The sequence below is a fragment of the Epinephelus fuscoguttatus genome, linkage group LG1, assembly GCF_011397635.1.
Source record: "Epinephelus fuscoguttatus linkage group LG1, E.fuscoguttatus.final_Chr_v1".
NCBI classification, from domain to species: domain Eukaryota; kingdom Metazoa; phylum Chordata; class Actinopteri; order Perciformes; family Serranidae; genus Epinephelus; species Epinephelus fuscoguttatus.
In genome coordinates, this window is record NC_064752.1 from 10,994,345 (window position 1) to 11,009,751 (window position 15,407).

At 39.5% G+C, this 15,407-nt stretch overlaps 2 protein-coding genes across 2 annotated transcripts; one reads left to right on the plus strand and one right to left on the minus strand.

Annotated features, from left to right (window-relative positions):
* Positions 1–6,723: 6,723 nt before the first annotated feature.
* Positions 6,724–7,363, minus strand: LOC125890945 (transcription factor HES-5-like). The gene is made up of 2 exons (XM_049579879.1): positions 7,262–7,363; positions 6,724–7,149 (listed from the first exon to the last, which is right to left on the minus strand). The coding sequence occupies exons 1-2, from the start codon at positions 7,322–7,324 to the stop codon at positions 6,727–6,729; spliced, it is 486 nt and encodes a 161-aa protein (XP_049435836.1). The 5' UTR covers positions 7,325–7,363; the 3' UTR covers positions 6,724–6,726.
* A 6,495-nt stretch (positions 7,364–13,858) lies between these two features.
* Positions 13,859–14,801, plus strand: LOC125890937 (transcription factor HES-5-like). Its single transcript, XM_049579866.1, has 2 exons — positions 13,859–13,981; positions 14,091–14,801. The coding sequence occupies exons 1-2, from the start codon at positions 13,859–13,861 to the stop codon at positions 14,511–14,513; spliced, it is 546 nt and encodes a 181-aa protein (XP_049435823.1). The 3' UTR covers positions 14,514–14,801.
* The last annotated feature ends 606 nt before the right edge of the window (positions 14,802–15,407 follow it).

A 15,407-nucleotide genomic window follows, 5' to 3' on the forward strand; every position in this document is an offset into this window, starting at 1 on the left:
GTCTTTTACAAAGACAGTTGTTCCTTTACTCTCTCTGAGTACAGTGTGTCTTTGAGAACAGTTATTGTTGTGATGTATCATCATCTCTAATCCAAATTACTGTTTTTGCTGTCTGTAGCATCTTCTCAAATTTGTTTGTCTTTTACAAAGACAGTTGTTCCTTTACTCTCTCTAGTACCCATTTGATGTTTTAAAAACAGAAGTCAGAGTTACATTTTTCACATGGCACGTATCTCACTGTTTGCGGTTACAAATTGGTCCCATTACAAAACATTCCTTAATGATAACAGCTGCCAGCCCACCATCTACTTATATGATTACTAAAATGTTTTTTTTTTTTCACACTGCATCTTAGTTTTTAGTTTAGTTTTGTCTTATCGTCTTGCAACAATCCTTCTCAGCTATGCTCCCATTTGATGTTTTAAAAACAGAAGTCAGAGTTACATTTTTCACATGGCACGTATCTCACTGTTTGCGGTTACAAATTGGTCCCATTACAAAACATTCCTTAATGATAACAGCTGCCAGCCCACCATCTACTTATATGATTACTAAAATGTTTTTTTTCAGGCACTCACTGATTGGCACCTTTTCTTATTCTTTTTTTTTTTTTTTTTTACCTTATCTTAAAGGAGGAGTGTGCAGGATTTAGTTGCATCTAGCAGTGAAGATTGATAGAAGATACAACTAAAGTTCTTTAAGTATGAACTTCCAGTTAGGACTCTTCCAGTGTTCATTGTTTAGGAGGTTTTCACCGTGAGCCAAGTTATCCTCAGAAGTCTCTTCCTCTCCAAAACAAGGTGATTAAAACCTGTAAAAACACTGAATAAAGCAGTTTTAAGTTTCAAATCAGTGTGGCAGTGTTCAGCTGGTTGCAGACAGGCTGCATGCCAACACCTGCTAATGTGTGCTGACCTTTACTCTCTAATAACTCAAGATGCAGTTGCACAAAACACCTTAGGTTTTCTCCTTTAATTTGACACTTAAGACTCTTAGGCTGAGGGACTTACTTAAGGGTGTTGCACAGAATCCCTAAGATGGTCTCCTTCGCTAAGTAGAAATGTTAAGGCATTTACTGTGGTAAAACACTACAGTTTCCATGATAACCATTTATTTTTGCTTGCGATTAAACTTGTGATGCCTTAAGTCTTTTGTGCAATGGTTTAACTCAGTGGTTCCCAACTTTTACATCGTGGTCCAAAAGTGGGTTGCGAGTTTATTCTGAATGGACCTAAGTGTTGTTCCCTGCTGTAAAGTGAGTGACTAACAGACAGCTACTTGACAGAGACAGCAAGTTAACTCAGCGATATGGCCAAGTACAAGTATGACGCTGAATATATTAAACTGTGTGGACCTTGAACTAATGTCTAAGGAGAAATCTGGACCCTGTGGTTGGACCAGTTGGGAACCACTGGTTTAACAAACTTTAAGGGATTCCATAAGTCCCCAAGATAAGGAGAAAACCTTACATACATAAGTGAACATTTTGAGGAAACCTAAAGGAGAGGACGTGTTTGTGCAACTGATTTTATTTGAAGAAAGCGTTAACATAAACTTTAAGGAAAATCTTTACTTAAGGTGTTTTGTGCAACCGGCCCCAGATGCTGAAGAGGATTTTACCGGGATCTGAATTATCCGCAGAAGTCTCTTCCTCTCCAAAATTCCATAAATGAGGAACTACTCCCTATGTAGAAATAAATGGCTCAATCTAAGGTACAAAACACAGTTATCCCCATTTTCAGGTGATTATAGAGAAAACATATTTGTTATATAATTTTCCATTTCTGCCAACATATCCCCTTAAATCCTCCACACTGGACCTTTAATCCTTTAATCCACACAGGATCCAGAGAGGGGTATACATTTTGTTTTCCTGTCTGTAGTAAATATGTTACGAAATGCTGTTTTTGTTCATTATTCTTTGCGAGCACAATAAAACAACTGTAAGCTGTAATCACATTCAGGTGGGTTTACCTTCCTGCTTATCTCCCCTCCATTAGTCTTTGTGTGTATCTGCTGTCTGCTGTGTAGAGGGGCTCAGGTTTCCCAGCTCCCCTCCTCTGAGCTCCCACAGCTCCCTGCACAAGGCCGAGCGTGCCCCAGTCACACGCCCTCCTCTCTCTGCGGAGCTTGGAGCCACGGTGACACACGGCTTCCCACACTTGTGAATGCAGGCTGCTCAGCTGCACGCACAATAGAAGTGTGTCTGCTCTCACAAAGCCCCGGGACTGTTCTCAGGCAGAAAGCCACTTCACAGACACACCATCTGCTTTAGCTGTAACCCACTGCTGGGACACAGAAAATATCTCTTTAAAACATTATACAACTTTTATATATGTATATATATATATATATATATATATATATATATATATATAGTTTTAGAGTTTATTCAAAGTTTTATGTCAAGTTAAATAAACAGTTAATACATTTTAACACAAGACAGGATTTTTGTCCATCATGTCTGATTTTTGTGGTCTGAGAGTATTTCTGGTGCCATTATAATGTTCAGTTATACTGGAAAAAGTAATATTTTGTTTATTTTTATTTCACATCCCTCGATCAGTGATATTAAAGGATCTTTACCAAGTCAAATTATAATCAGTGTCCAGGCCTGTGCCTCCCAAAAACTAAATCTTCCCGTGTCCACCTCAGGAAAACCATTTTCCCACTGACCTCCCTGATGTATGGCATAAAGATAAAGCATCCCACCTGTTCTCTGTGACAGGCATTAAATTCACTCCTTTGTCCTGAGCTCCGAGCCTCCTGATTGGCTGAAAGAGCAGAGCGAGCGCAGGATGGACCCCATAAATGCAGAGCAGCAGATGCAGATGACAACACAGACTTCCTCCGAACCTTCTCGAGCAACTTCCCACCACAAGAAGCAAACCTGAAAATGTCTCTCTACGCAGACCTCGCTCTTCAGGACACCGTGAAGGAGCAGCTCTTCAGGTAAGCCAAGGCCACATTTCCTCTCACTCTGACTTAGATTGTTGTTCATCTCTTAAACATCTTCATTTCATTGATTTCCTTTTACTAAACTGACTTTACTTCTCTCAGGTGTAAACTCCACATGCTGGAGAAGAAATGTAGCAGCGCTTTGGAGAAGCTGAAGGCTCTGATCGGAGAGCACCTGCAGAATGGGATCCCTGTTTCAGACCTCCTGGAGAAAACAAAGTCCCTGCTCACGCTGAGGAAAGCCCTGCTGACACACAACGGCTACTCCAAGTATTCAAGGGACATCTTGCGTCTGTTTCCTGATCAAGAGGACGACTTGGCTCCACTGTGCTTCTAAAGACAATGAGGAGCAGACTTCAGGGACTCACCAAAAACTGCAGATCTTAGAGATGCCAGCTGCATCTCTGTGTGGTGATCTGCTGATCGTAGAAAAATGCATTGTTCGCATTACTTTTGTATTTTAGGGTTTTATTTTGGCTTCAATGGAAGAAAGAAAGAAAGAAAATTGGATTCAGGGCCAAAGGTGAAGAGGTCACTGACAGAGAAGACGACTCCGGAGCGAACTTGTTAAAACATGTTGTGCTGCTATTTGTGGGATTTATGAATCTCCTGGTTTTTGTTTGAACAAAACCACAGGAAATAAAAAGGGTCTTTTAACTATGCACGACCTGGTTAGGGACCAAAATGTTTTAAAGGATTTAATTTAATTTTTTAAATGTATTTTGATTAGCTGCAGTAAAAATCTGCTTGTAATTTAAAGCCAAACAGAGCAATATTAACCTGTTCCTCCTGTAAAGAAACACAGGCTAATATTGTGTGATTGCAGTTTGCTTACAGTGTCTTACTGCCTTGTTTCAAGGTACCATGTTCTTAAACACCAACTTTTCTTCTGAAAAGGAATTTCTTATTGTTTTGTGTATGCCATGTATGCATATATTGTTTTATTCTGCATTTTTATTTTTACTTATCCAAAGTGGATTGAAATTTGTTTTGTTGTTTTTTTTGCAGATGTCAAGAAAATAAATAATTTTAAATGAATTCAAATCTTTTCATCTTGTCTTATTTACAGTAAAATGTATTTTTTTCTGCACTGAATACTTTTACTTATATATACTCTAAGTACATTTTCCTGATTATACTTACATACTTTTACTTCAGTAACATTTTCAATGCAGGACTTTTACTTGTGACAGAGTATTCTTAAAATGTGGTATTAGCACTTTTACTTAGGTGAAGGATCTGAATACTTCCTCCACCACTGGCTGCATGATAGACCCACTGTTGCCTGTCACCGCCACACATGTACAGGTGTGTGACAAATCAAAGGACAAACCTGGACAACAAAGTAGATGAACATAGTGAATACAGATGCCTGCATCACTGGCAAAGACAGGTCAACTTTCCACTGTCGCTGTCACCAGTCCAAACGTCACATGAGGTGATATCTTCTAGGTGGTTTCAGCCCACTAGTATAGCTACAAAGACGTGGTGAATCTGTGGAGGCTCCTGGAGGTCCAACACCTCACTGAGACACATTATGTCAGTTTGGCATTATGCAACACCACATTTATGTTTTTACAATACCTTTATTTAGCTGATCCTTTTACGCAAACCGACTTACAATAAGTCCTTTCAACCATGTGGGTTCAACTCTTAAAAGTGCAAGAACCATGCAAATACATCAAGTTCATCTACTATATATATATATATATATATATAATAGAGAAAAGAAATGTTTTTACAAAAGGCAAATATATACTCAAATTCTGGCAATCCTGAAGAAAGTTACCCCCAGAAGTCAAAATGCACACACATTAGAAGTGATTACACAAATTGTACATGTGATATGTGTAAGCTAGAACCCCACAGCTGACATGTTGAACCAGCAGCTCTCTGACTGTCTACCTTATCTGACTCATTATGCATCATAAGTTTGTGACATCTTTTAAAAATGTGAAATCCCTGTGTAACAGAAGCCTCACTATCACTCCTTGCCCAGATGAGGAGTGGTGGGTTTAATTAAAAGGTGGTGTTCCTGAGACCTTTATGGCTCAGTCAGTGTCCTGCATCCCAGTGTTGTGTGCAGATATTTTGCAGGGCAGGTGCTCAAGTAAAACAAGCATGTACAGACTTTTCTTTTTTTGTACGCTCACAAATTTCTATTTATATTAAAACAAAAAGATTTAAGAAATGTCTTGTAAAAAGGGCACTAATCTAGTCAGAGGCCAAAACGACAGGTGCTTGATCTATCTCTGAGATCTGGGACCGTATTCACAACGCTTCTTACAACAGAGAGTTGCTAAGATTATTCTTGGAATTTTGACGTTTTCTTTTAAGAGTAGATCCTGGTAAATGTCTCCTGGTAAAGAGCTTCCACGGTGAAAAGGACTTTTAAGGTGTTTCACAGTTTCTTAAGCAGAGGAGAAAATGGCAGAAGGACAAAGAGGTGGGAGCAATATTCTTCAAACACTGGATGACAGTGGGTAAAAGAAATACAAGATTAGATCATGCAGGGAAAATGTTTGTGGTCGATACCAATACAAGAACGATATAACACCAGCAATAAAGTGATCCCAACACTAACATACTTTGCAGCTGGGAAAATGCAACAGTGCAGCAGTGATGACTTGGGTCTGTCTCAGCCTTCCATCTGTAGAGTGATCACTGTGAGCTGTGGAGGAGCGGGGGTGGATCTGACTCACAGACTGTGGCGACGCCTCGCAGACAGCCTGTCACTCAAGCAGCCCCACCATTAAATATGCACAACTCTGACCTTAAGAAAATGTTAACTGGTGACTTGTGACAGACTTCAACGCCCCACAGTTGTCAAGAATGTTGAAAAGGCTATAACAGGTTTCTTTTCTGCTTTAAAGTTGGGTAGTTAACATTTTAACTGGGCGTCCACACCTTGCAGGCTCACAGAAGGGTCTGTCTGTGACAACCAATCACACCTGTTAAAAGAATGCATCACACCTGGCAACAGGGTCAACCACACCTCCTCCCTGAGGTTAAAGTCTCTGTCCCTTCCTAGCTCAAAGTTTCCCTGAGAAACTTATGACTCCTTTCTAGAATTCAGGAGCTTGTTGGGTATTCTCAGAGTGTTTGTCATTTACACAAGTAGCTGATAAAAATGAGACGACAAATATAAGTTTTGTTTTTCTGATTGTTTTATTGCGCATCACTTGGCTTGAAGAGATACATTCACTTTGAGACATTTTCCAAACAACAAGCCCTTCACTGAAGGGATGCGTGCTGTCACTCACAGAGTCATAAAGCAGCACATTGGTCTAAATGCGTATACAAAATACATCTGCTAAAAATGCAGAGATGTTTAAAGATATATCAGAAAAGACATTTCAGTAAACAGAGTATGTGAACATCACATATAAATCTGCAACATGTTCAACATGATTAACTGTGTCTCCTACATGGAGACAAAAGTAAACACATCATTGTCAATGTGACTGATAATATAAAGACATTTCCATTGGGATTATAATGATGTTTACCTCACAGAGTAACATCAGAAGTATGTGACTACCTTTGAAATACAAAAAAGTAGCCAACCTGAAGTCTGCAAATATCACAGAAACACCAAATCTGACGTTTATAAAATGCAATAAAAACACTGCAGTAACACATGCAATGACTCTTCAAAATGAGACGACAGCAAAAATGAGGACGAGAGTGAAAGTCCAAGAGTACAAGAAGTACCATACAACTGCTCATTCAACATCAGAGCTTCACTTTTGTACAGTTCTTGGGTGTCTACCACGGCCTCCAAACGGCGCCGTCAGCTGGACTCTTCTCTTTGGCGTTGCTGGTCTGGACTGTGGAGCTCAGAGGAGAGAAGTCAGCCTCTGTCAGGGTGTTATCAGAGGAAGACTGCAGCTTGTTGAAGTGGTTCAGCAGTCTTCTCTGGGACTGTGTCTTCACCTGCTCTTTGGACAGGAAGTGTGTCACCTCCTGGACACACCTGGAGTAGCCCTGTCCAGCAGCTGCTGAGTCCACAGCTTGATTCTGCTGCTGCAGTCGTTTCAGGAAACAAACTGTCATCTCCAGGATGTCTGCTTTCTCCAGCTTGGAGTCTGGCTGCTGTTTGAGGAACTCTGGACCCAGGAGAGACTTGAGCTGCTCAATGCTGCTGTTGATTCGCTCTCTGCGTAACTTCTCCACCAGAGGCTTTCTGAGCTGCAGGAAGAAGAACAACGTCATTAATAAACTTATTCTGGAGTAAATGTTTGCATGAACAAAGACAAGCTTTCAATAACAATATTTAAATGTTGTTGGATGTTGAGTTTACCTTGTGGGTCAGAGTGAGATGCTCCTGAGAATTGGTCATTGCTGCAGTGATTGTAGGTGCCATGTCTGGATCTGTGTGCTGTAGAGGTCTCTGTAGAGAGAATCTGATCTGTGCTGGCTTCACCCCTCCTATTTATAGTCCCACATCTCCATATCAATGTGTGGGTCTGGGTCTAGTTGGAGTTTCTCACAGTCTCAGCCAATCAGAGAGCTTGCTCACACAATAAGGGATGCAACTCACTGAATGGTTTTATTGCCCCGGGGGACAATGGTTAGATCTCAGGGGAACAGGTGGAGGACTGGGGGGGTGATGGAGAGAGACTCACAGAGCTCTGTGTGAATCTGGGAAAGTGTTGACCCTGTAGAGAGAGCAGATCTGCTGCCTGATGCTGGGATCAATGACTTTGACTGAGCACACACTCAGCATCCCAACAAACACGTGGGAGAGTGCGACAAAATCATGTCATATTTAAAATTCTCTAACACTAAACATGCATATATTTCTGTTTTCTATAAAGCAAACCTGATATTTAAAGCATGAAAAGCATAAATGTTGCTTGGTTTCTTTTTAATCTAGATGGTAATGTTGCAGAATCTGCAGCTGAGGTGATGCTCGTACTAAACTTTAAGAAAATATGTTATCCTGGTTGCAGTGTAAGCTTTTATAAAGTGTTCAAACAAAAGTCTTCTTATCAATAGTTAGATGAAGATAATCATGTTTTAAATAAAGTCTGATCACAGCTAAAGCTTTAACTTCAAACCCACAGTCTAACTGCGTCATATAGGCACCTGATCAATCCAGGAATAGACACCCATTTATCCTTCCCGTCAGAATAAACAGCCTGGAATGCGGGGGAACAATCTGAATCTAAAGGAACGGGCAGAAAAAAAAGATCTTTTGAATGTTCATTAATCCTAAACATGTCTGCATTCCTGGTAGACATTTTACAAAGGCCTGGTGATGACGCGTCTTGATGACAGGAATTTCCATTCAGAGGCAGCGAGACAAAAACGCGTAAACTGACTCCATAATTAATGTGATGTGCAACCAGACACACTTCTTTTGTTCTGCAGAGCAGTGAATGGAGCGAGTGTGGGAAAGCAGAGAAAACTCACTCACAGAGCCGCAGAGGGACAATAGAGGCGGTCCAGACAAAGACGTCTGAGGGAGGAGGGAGGAGGGAGCCTTTACTACTGAATTTTAAATGTTTACATGTTTTACTCACTAAACCTGATAGCATGTGTATTTAGATGATATCTAATTATGTTTAGATGATCTGAAAAACAAAAAGAAATTCTTTAGGAGGTCTGTTGTCTGTTGAAGGATATTCAATTAACACTTTATTTGGATTGTCTGCAACCTATGCAGAATAGGTTGAGTGATTCAGCTCCATTATTCTGAGAACATGTAGTCAACTGTCACATACACTCTTTAGATAAGTGAACCAGCTGAATTGTTGAATCTCAAATAATAAGCTGCTGAAATGTTACAAATACTGTATAAACTATGTGTAGGTGGACTCTCCAAATACATTTTGATTAAAATACAATGGTGCAGGTATCAAATCTTTATAATACCACAGTATTATAGTTATTTATTCATAGATTTTTCAGCATATTTTAATTTTAAATCATGTTGCACACCAAAAATGTTCCACCTCACTCATTTGAAATAGAGGAAGTACTTGAACCCCCTTATTTACTATTTCTAAACAGTATAGAAATAGTTGATCAATGACAGATCTAGCAGGTATAAGTTTTTATTAATGCATTTCTTTCATTTATTTGCCTCATGACTATATCACATGGTATGGAGTACAAACATTACATACAGTAACAAAACAGTGGCACACGGCGTGGCTAAAGTACAACCAATGTTACTTTGACAAAAAAGCACCCAGTTTACAAATGACTTTTGGTTTATCTGATTGTATTAACAAAACTAATTTAAGGATAGATGGACAGTTTAAATAATACTTTGGCAAATACCTGAAAACTACAAGTGCGGCCACTGCCAACAGTGTAACTTTACCAGAAAGACTAATATCTTCCATCATCCACGCACTGGCAAAAAGTTTTTTGTTAAAGGCATTATTTCTTGTAAAACGTCAAATGTATGTATGTCATTAAGCTTACATTCTGACATTCAGACAAAATATGACACTCATTTCCCACATTATTATCACCACAGAGGTGTCAACAACTATAACTGTTGCTGTGGGCACCTATTCATGAAGGCTGGTGTATGGCATTGGACATTAGTGATAATATAGTAAAAATGAAGTCGTGATTATGTAAAATCTGTCTTTATAGAAGAAATGAGTGTAGATTCCTAGGAGGAAGCAGGGGAAATGTTCCTCTCAAAATTTAGAAATTAGTGAGTTTGTCCCTCCCAATAAATACATGAAAGTAGACTTTTATTTTGATTAAATTAAAGCCATTTCCACCATAAACTGGTGCAAAAGAGCACAAATTGGTGCATAAAATTTCACCAGAATGCCAGGAATAAAGTTTGTTTATTTTATTCAGAAAGGAACCGTGCACATCAATTAACATGATCACTTTAGTCACCTAAATGTGCCAGATTTAGCCATACAAGCTAATTTTCATCTTTAGCTTGATGGTACATGTGTATATAAGAAAAAGACATTAAAGTAACACACATAAGCACAGATAAAAGCAGATAAAAGTGGGGGCTGGTGTTTGACATAGTAATTTAGTGATAATATGGTAAAACATAGATATAATTATGTAAAATCTGTCTTTGTAGAAGTAGTCAAACCAGATTTTGTGCATTGCATGTGCATTTGTCCCCCCGAATAAACACAGAAAAGTAGAAGAGGACTTTTATTTTCATTAAATTAAAACCATTTCCACCATAAACTGATGCAAAAAGGCACAAACTGATGCATAAAGTTTCACCAGAACGCCAGAAATGAAGATCACTTAAGTCATGTAAATGTGCCAGATTTAGCCATACAGGCTAATTTTCATCTGTAGTCCCTGGCAGGTTAATGCCATATGTGTATTTAAGAAAAAGACATTAAAATAGCACACAAAAGCACAGATAAAAGCAGATCAATGGCATGTCCATAGAAACGCACATAAGCACAGAGCAAGCATACAACCATAGACAAAGGCACATAGCAAGGCACATCACTATTAATAAAACAATGACATAACCATATAAAACAAAAACATTAAGAACATACTATACAAAAGTATAACATAAAACACAACATAGACCAAAACACAGAGCCACAAACAAACACACAGAAGCACATAAGCAAGGACAACAGCACACAAGCACAGTTAGCACGACAGTGACATCACCATAAAACCAAAGCAAATTAAGGAAAACATACATACAAAAGCACACAAGCCCCAACATACAGTAAGAACACATGTATTTGATGCTTAAGATTTCCTGAGAGATTTCATTTCATATATGTCTCCCCCCAATGTTGAAACAAAACCTACACTCTTGGAAGAAGTTTTAATCACTGACATTAAAGTGCTGCAGGGATGATGTTTTTCTGTAGTCCGACTCAGAAGTCAGCATCGCCCTGACCCCTTTGTCAAAAAGCAGAAAATAAGCTCTGGCAAAAAAAGTTCATGACTCTTGCATGTTTAGTTCAGCATAATAATCTTAATGAATTAACATCAGTTTTATGATTTCTGAAGAGCAAATGCAATCGTGAGAAGTGAAACGCTAATGGCTATAAATGAACTGCACCATGGTTGCATGACTTGTATTTACTGACACATTTTATGTCATAGAACAAAATGTGGAAGTCTCTGAAGCTTGTGGTAACCACAGACTTATTTCAGGCATCTAAACAATTCAAAAAACCCATTGATTTCAATACAACAGATCTGGGAGTGCTAAATGCTAACTCATTTCTGTGTTCTAGGACTCATTCCCACGGCACTCTATTACTACACATTACTAAACACTCAAAATGTCCCTTTATTTGCTTTTAACCTCATCACAGTGTGTTATAAAGCATCTATTAAATGCTCATGTCTTGCTTATTAAAATATGTCATTTAAAGCTTTATGTAATTATGAATTAATTAAGTATGTGTAATTGACTGGTTGTTAGCCTACATTCCCAGTCAAAATATTTGTGTTTATCATTCCTGCTGCTCTCGTCCCCCTAATTGAAGAGAGTGTCTAAACAACAAACGTTACCCTCAGGGGAGAGCCGAGAGCTGCTTGTGTGGGGATGAATTAGCATTTAACAAGGCACATGTCTATTGTCGGCTGGGAGCTGTGTCAATGGGCAGAGTGTGGGAAAGCGGCGAGAGCACAGTCACAGTTCAGTGTGATTAGCATCCTCAACCCCACCAGCACCTGACTATTCTCAGAGGGGAGTTGGCACACTTTCCCCTCCTTATTCTCCTTCTTCTTTTCCTCTTCACTTCTTTCACCGACTGTCTCTCTCTCTGCTCCCAACTCTCTAACTTTTGCCAACTTAATTTCCACTCTGTTTATCAGGTCATTATTTCTGTGTAAGCCTTTCTGTTTATTCTATTGATGGATGCCAAACTGCCAGTGCAATGTCACCCTCACAACAAGGGCTGTAAAGACCTGCTTCATGTTTGGACACATATACCTTTGTGTAAAGTCCATGTGTTTCAGGAAACCTTTACGTGGATTGACTGGCGTTAACTAAAAGACAAGAGAGAGAGGAAATAATTTTGTTGGACTTTGTTTTAAATTTGGGACTCATTCTACGTCTTTCTGCTGGTTTACAAAGCACTAAATGGTTTAGTGCCCAAAAGCATTTTTGACCTTCTGCTCCACTATGAACCATCCACACCTCTCAGGTTGTCTAGGACACGTCTGCTTTGTGTCCCCAGAGTTGAGACTAAACACGGAGAAGCAGCGTTTAGTTTTAAGGCACCACATATCTGGCACAAACACCCAGAAAACTGCAGGTCTGCACCAACTCTCACTTCTTAGACTTATCTTTTTGCTGCTGCCTTTTATTAAGTCAAATATGTATGCATTTCTTCTTCACTGGAATTTTTATGATTCAAACCCTTTTGATTTGAACTGCACTGTAAGATTAATTCTTGTATTTTATGCCTAAGTGCATTTTAACTTTTATTATTTTCATTCTCCACTTCTTTGATAATGTGCTTTTAAATGTCATTTTATAATTTGTTTTATTTGCATCTGGTCTTGATACTTTTGAAGTTTTATGCAGAGCACTTTGAATTGCTTTGTTGCTGAAATGTGCTATATAAATGAACTCGTCTCAATTTGCCTCCTTTTAAAGGCAATAATGCAGGTTGCAATGCTTGGCACAGGATGGAAAAGATTGTGTATCAATAAAACGTCAATGCGACTAAGTGCAATGGAAACACATTCAGCGAATAAATGATGACCTACAGGCGTGACATTGCCATCATTGCATAAGCCAGTGCAAGCTCTCCTCGTCGTGTTTGGATGCTTATCATGCTTATGTGACCCTTAATATAATGATAAAAAATATAAATAAAAAAATGCTAAGTAATGATGCACTGTTGCCCAAAATAATCATCAGCAAATGTAATCGTAATAACAAATTAATGTATCATATTGGCATTATTATCACTACTAGTATTACAGTTTACTGCAGCTCTGTGTGTGGTTTGTGCAGGAGGTGTTTCTGTGCCCCAGCAAAACACGGCTCACAGGTGTATTAAATACCAATGCTGTTCCCGTCTTACAACAAAATGTGGCTTGTGCCTTGTTCCTTTAACTCTCTATCACCTGGCTGTAACCACTTCTCCATTCAAATCCCCCTCCACTTTCTGGACATTAAAACTTAGCGACTGTCATTGTGCTCCTCCAGATGGTTGTTGCCGCCAAGTTCTGCCCTTTGCTCAACACAAGGCCGGTGAGGCATTCAAAGTGCTTTTGTGCTGCAGTGATCACAGTGTGGGAAACTTTCACTGAGTCTTAACTCACTGGAGCAACTTGTCACGAGACAGAAGGCACATCTGTTTCATCTGGACTCTCAGCTGAATGAGTCTGACTTTACTGCCATGCTAAATAACAACATGACAAAGCATGCATGAACAAATCTTTTTTGAATATTTGCAAGATTCTGTTATACCTGGTCACAACAGTTAAATATGTTCATTTAAAAAATTAAAGATGATTTTTAACACAATCAACTAACCATAAACTGATACTTGATTTAAAGGCAAAAATGCAACAATACACAAAGGTATAAAGTGTTTTTTAATGTTGAGGACAATCTCCCGGTCACTCTCCCACGTGTGTGATGTGATGATGAGCGTGTGCTCAGTCAAAGTCATTGATCCCAGCATCAGGCAGCAGATCTGCTCTCTCTACAGGGTCAACACTTTCCCAGATTCACACAGAGCTCTGTGAGTCTCTCTCCATCACCCCCCCAGTCCTCCACCTGTTCCCCTGAGATCTAACCATTGTCCCCCGGGGCAATACAAGAGCATTCAGTGTGTTGCCGCTCCACATGTGTTATTGTCTCATCAAGCTCTCTGATTGGCTGAGACTGTGAGAAAGTCCAGTGAAACCAGGACCCACACATTGATATGGAGATGTGGGACTATAAATAGGAGGGATGAAGCCAGCACAGATCAGATTCTCTCTACAGAGACCTCTACAGCACACAGATCCAGACATGGCACCTACAATCACTGCAGCAATGACCAATTCTCAGGAGCATCTCACTCTGACCCACAAGGTAAACTCAACATCCAAGAAAAATGTATCCATCATAAGAAGCCATTTTCATTCATGCCACCACTTACTCCAGAATAAGTTTATTAATGACTTTGTTCTTCTTCCTGCAGCTCAGAAAGCCTCTGGTGGAGAAGTTACGCAGAGAGCGAATCAACAGCAGCATTGAGCAGCTCAAGTCTCTCCTGGGTCCAGAGTTCCTCAAACAGCAGCCAGACTCCAAGCTGGAGAAAGCAGACATCCTGGAGATGACAGTGTGTTTCCTGACACAGCTGCAGCAGCAGCATCAAGCTGTGGACTCAGCAGCTGTCAGTCAGGGCTACTCCAGGTGTGTCCAAGAGGTGACACACTTCCTGTCCAAAGAGCAGGTGAAGACACAGTCCCAGAGAAGACTGCTGAACCACTTCAACAAGCTGCAGTCTTCCTCTGATAACAACCTGACAGAGGCTGACTTCTCTCCTCTGAGCTCCACAGTCCAGACCAGCATCACCAAAGAACAGAGTCCAGTCAACAGCGCCCTCTGGAGGCCGTGGTAGACACCTACAGACTGGAGCTACTACCAGACAAACTCAGATGACCATATTGGTCAAAGATTATCAGACATATTATTCTGAAATGTGATAAATGTCTCTGTGCAAAGTGTTTTAATTCAAGTTCATACTGGACTGACATTTCCATTTATTGTTTGGAATATTTTTCAAAGATTAAGAAATCTTTTTTGTTGCAGCGCAACATTGTATTCTATGAATACCATATATTCTCTTATTGATTTGTCAGTATAATCAAAAATTGGCCAACACTGGTCAGCATTATCACACCTGTCATTAACTTCTGTAAGTCTTCTGTATCATATTGATCCAGTGACAGGAGTCGGTGATCTCAGCTACTTTCTGGTGGCTCTTTCTCATTTATGTACCAAGCTGACTTTTTACTTTGTAAAAGATCATTGACCCATGTTGGGTTTTGAAGTTCTCATTTGTCATCAGTATGTCCTGTTGTGTCAACAGTACTAATGTATATCTGAAAGTTATAGCCTCTCAATGAGAGAGCATTTGTTCACTTTGTTTAGTTTGTACTAAATGATTCCCAGTGTTTTGTAAAAAAAAAAAAAAACACTGAAGCTGTTTACTCTACTTTGAGTCCATTGTGTGGGACTACAACTTTATACTGTGATGCATCATCACCACGAGTGCCTCTATGATGTGGACCATTCAATATTTTTGAATAAAAAACATCAACTGAATCTTGAGCTGTGTCGTTTCATCCTTTACACTGACAACATGAACAGAGAACAACTTTATCTGAGTACAATGACAGTGCAGGCATTCCATTATTAATTGGGCTGACTGTAGTGGATTACATTAGTTTGCATGGCTGTTGATATTATTGTCTCCTTCCCTCAGTTTGTAGCATTAGCTTTACAGTACTAC

Excerpts from the sequence above, each read along its gene's own strand:
- LOC125890937 (XM_049579866.1), top strand. The coding sequence starts at position 13,859 with ATGAAGCCAGCACAGATCAGATTCTCTCTACAGAGACCTCTACAGCAC. Across the intron at positions 13,982-14,090 it reads ATCTCACTCTGACCCACAAG|CTCAGAAAGCCTCTGGTGGA; the intron begins GTAAACTCAACA and ends TTCTTCCTGCAG.
- LOC125890945 (XM_049579879.1), bottom strand. The coding sequence starts at position 7,324 with ATGGCACCTACAATCACTGCAGCAATGACCAATTCTCAGGAGCATCTC. Across the intron at positions 7,150-7,261 it reads ATCTCACTCTGACCCACAAG|CTCAGAAAGCCTCTGGTGGA; the intron begins GTAAACTCAACA and ends TTCTTCCTGCAG.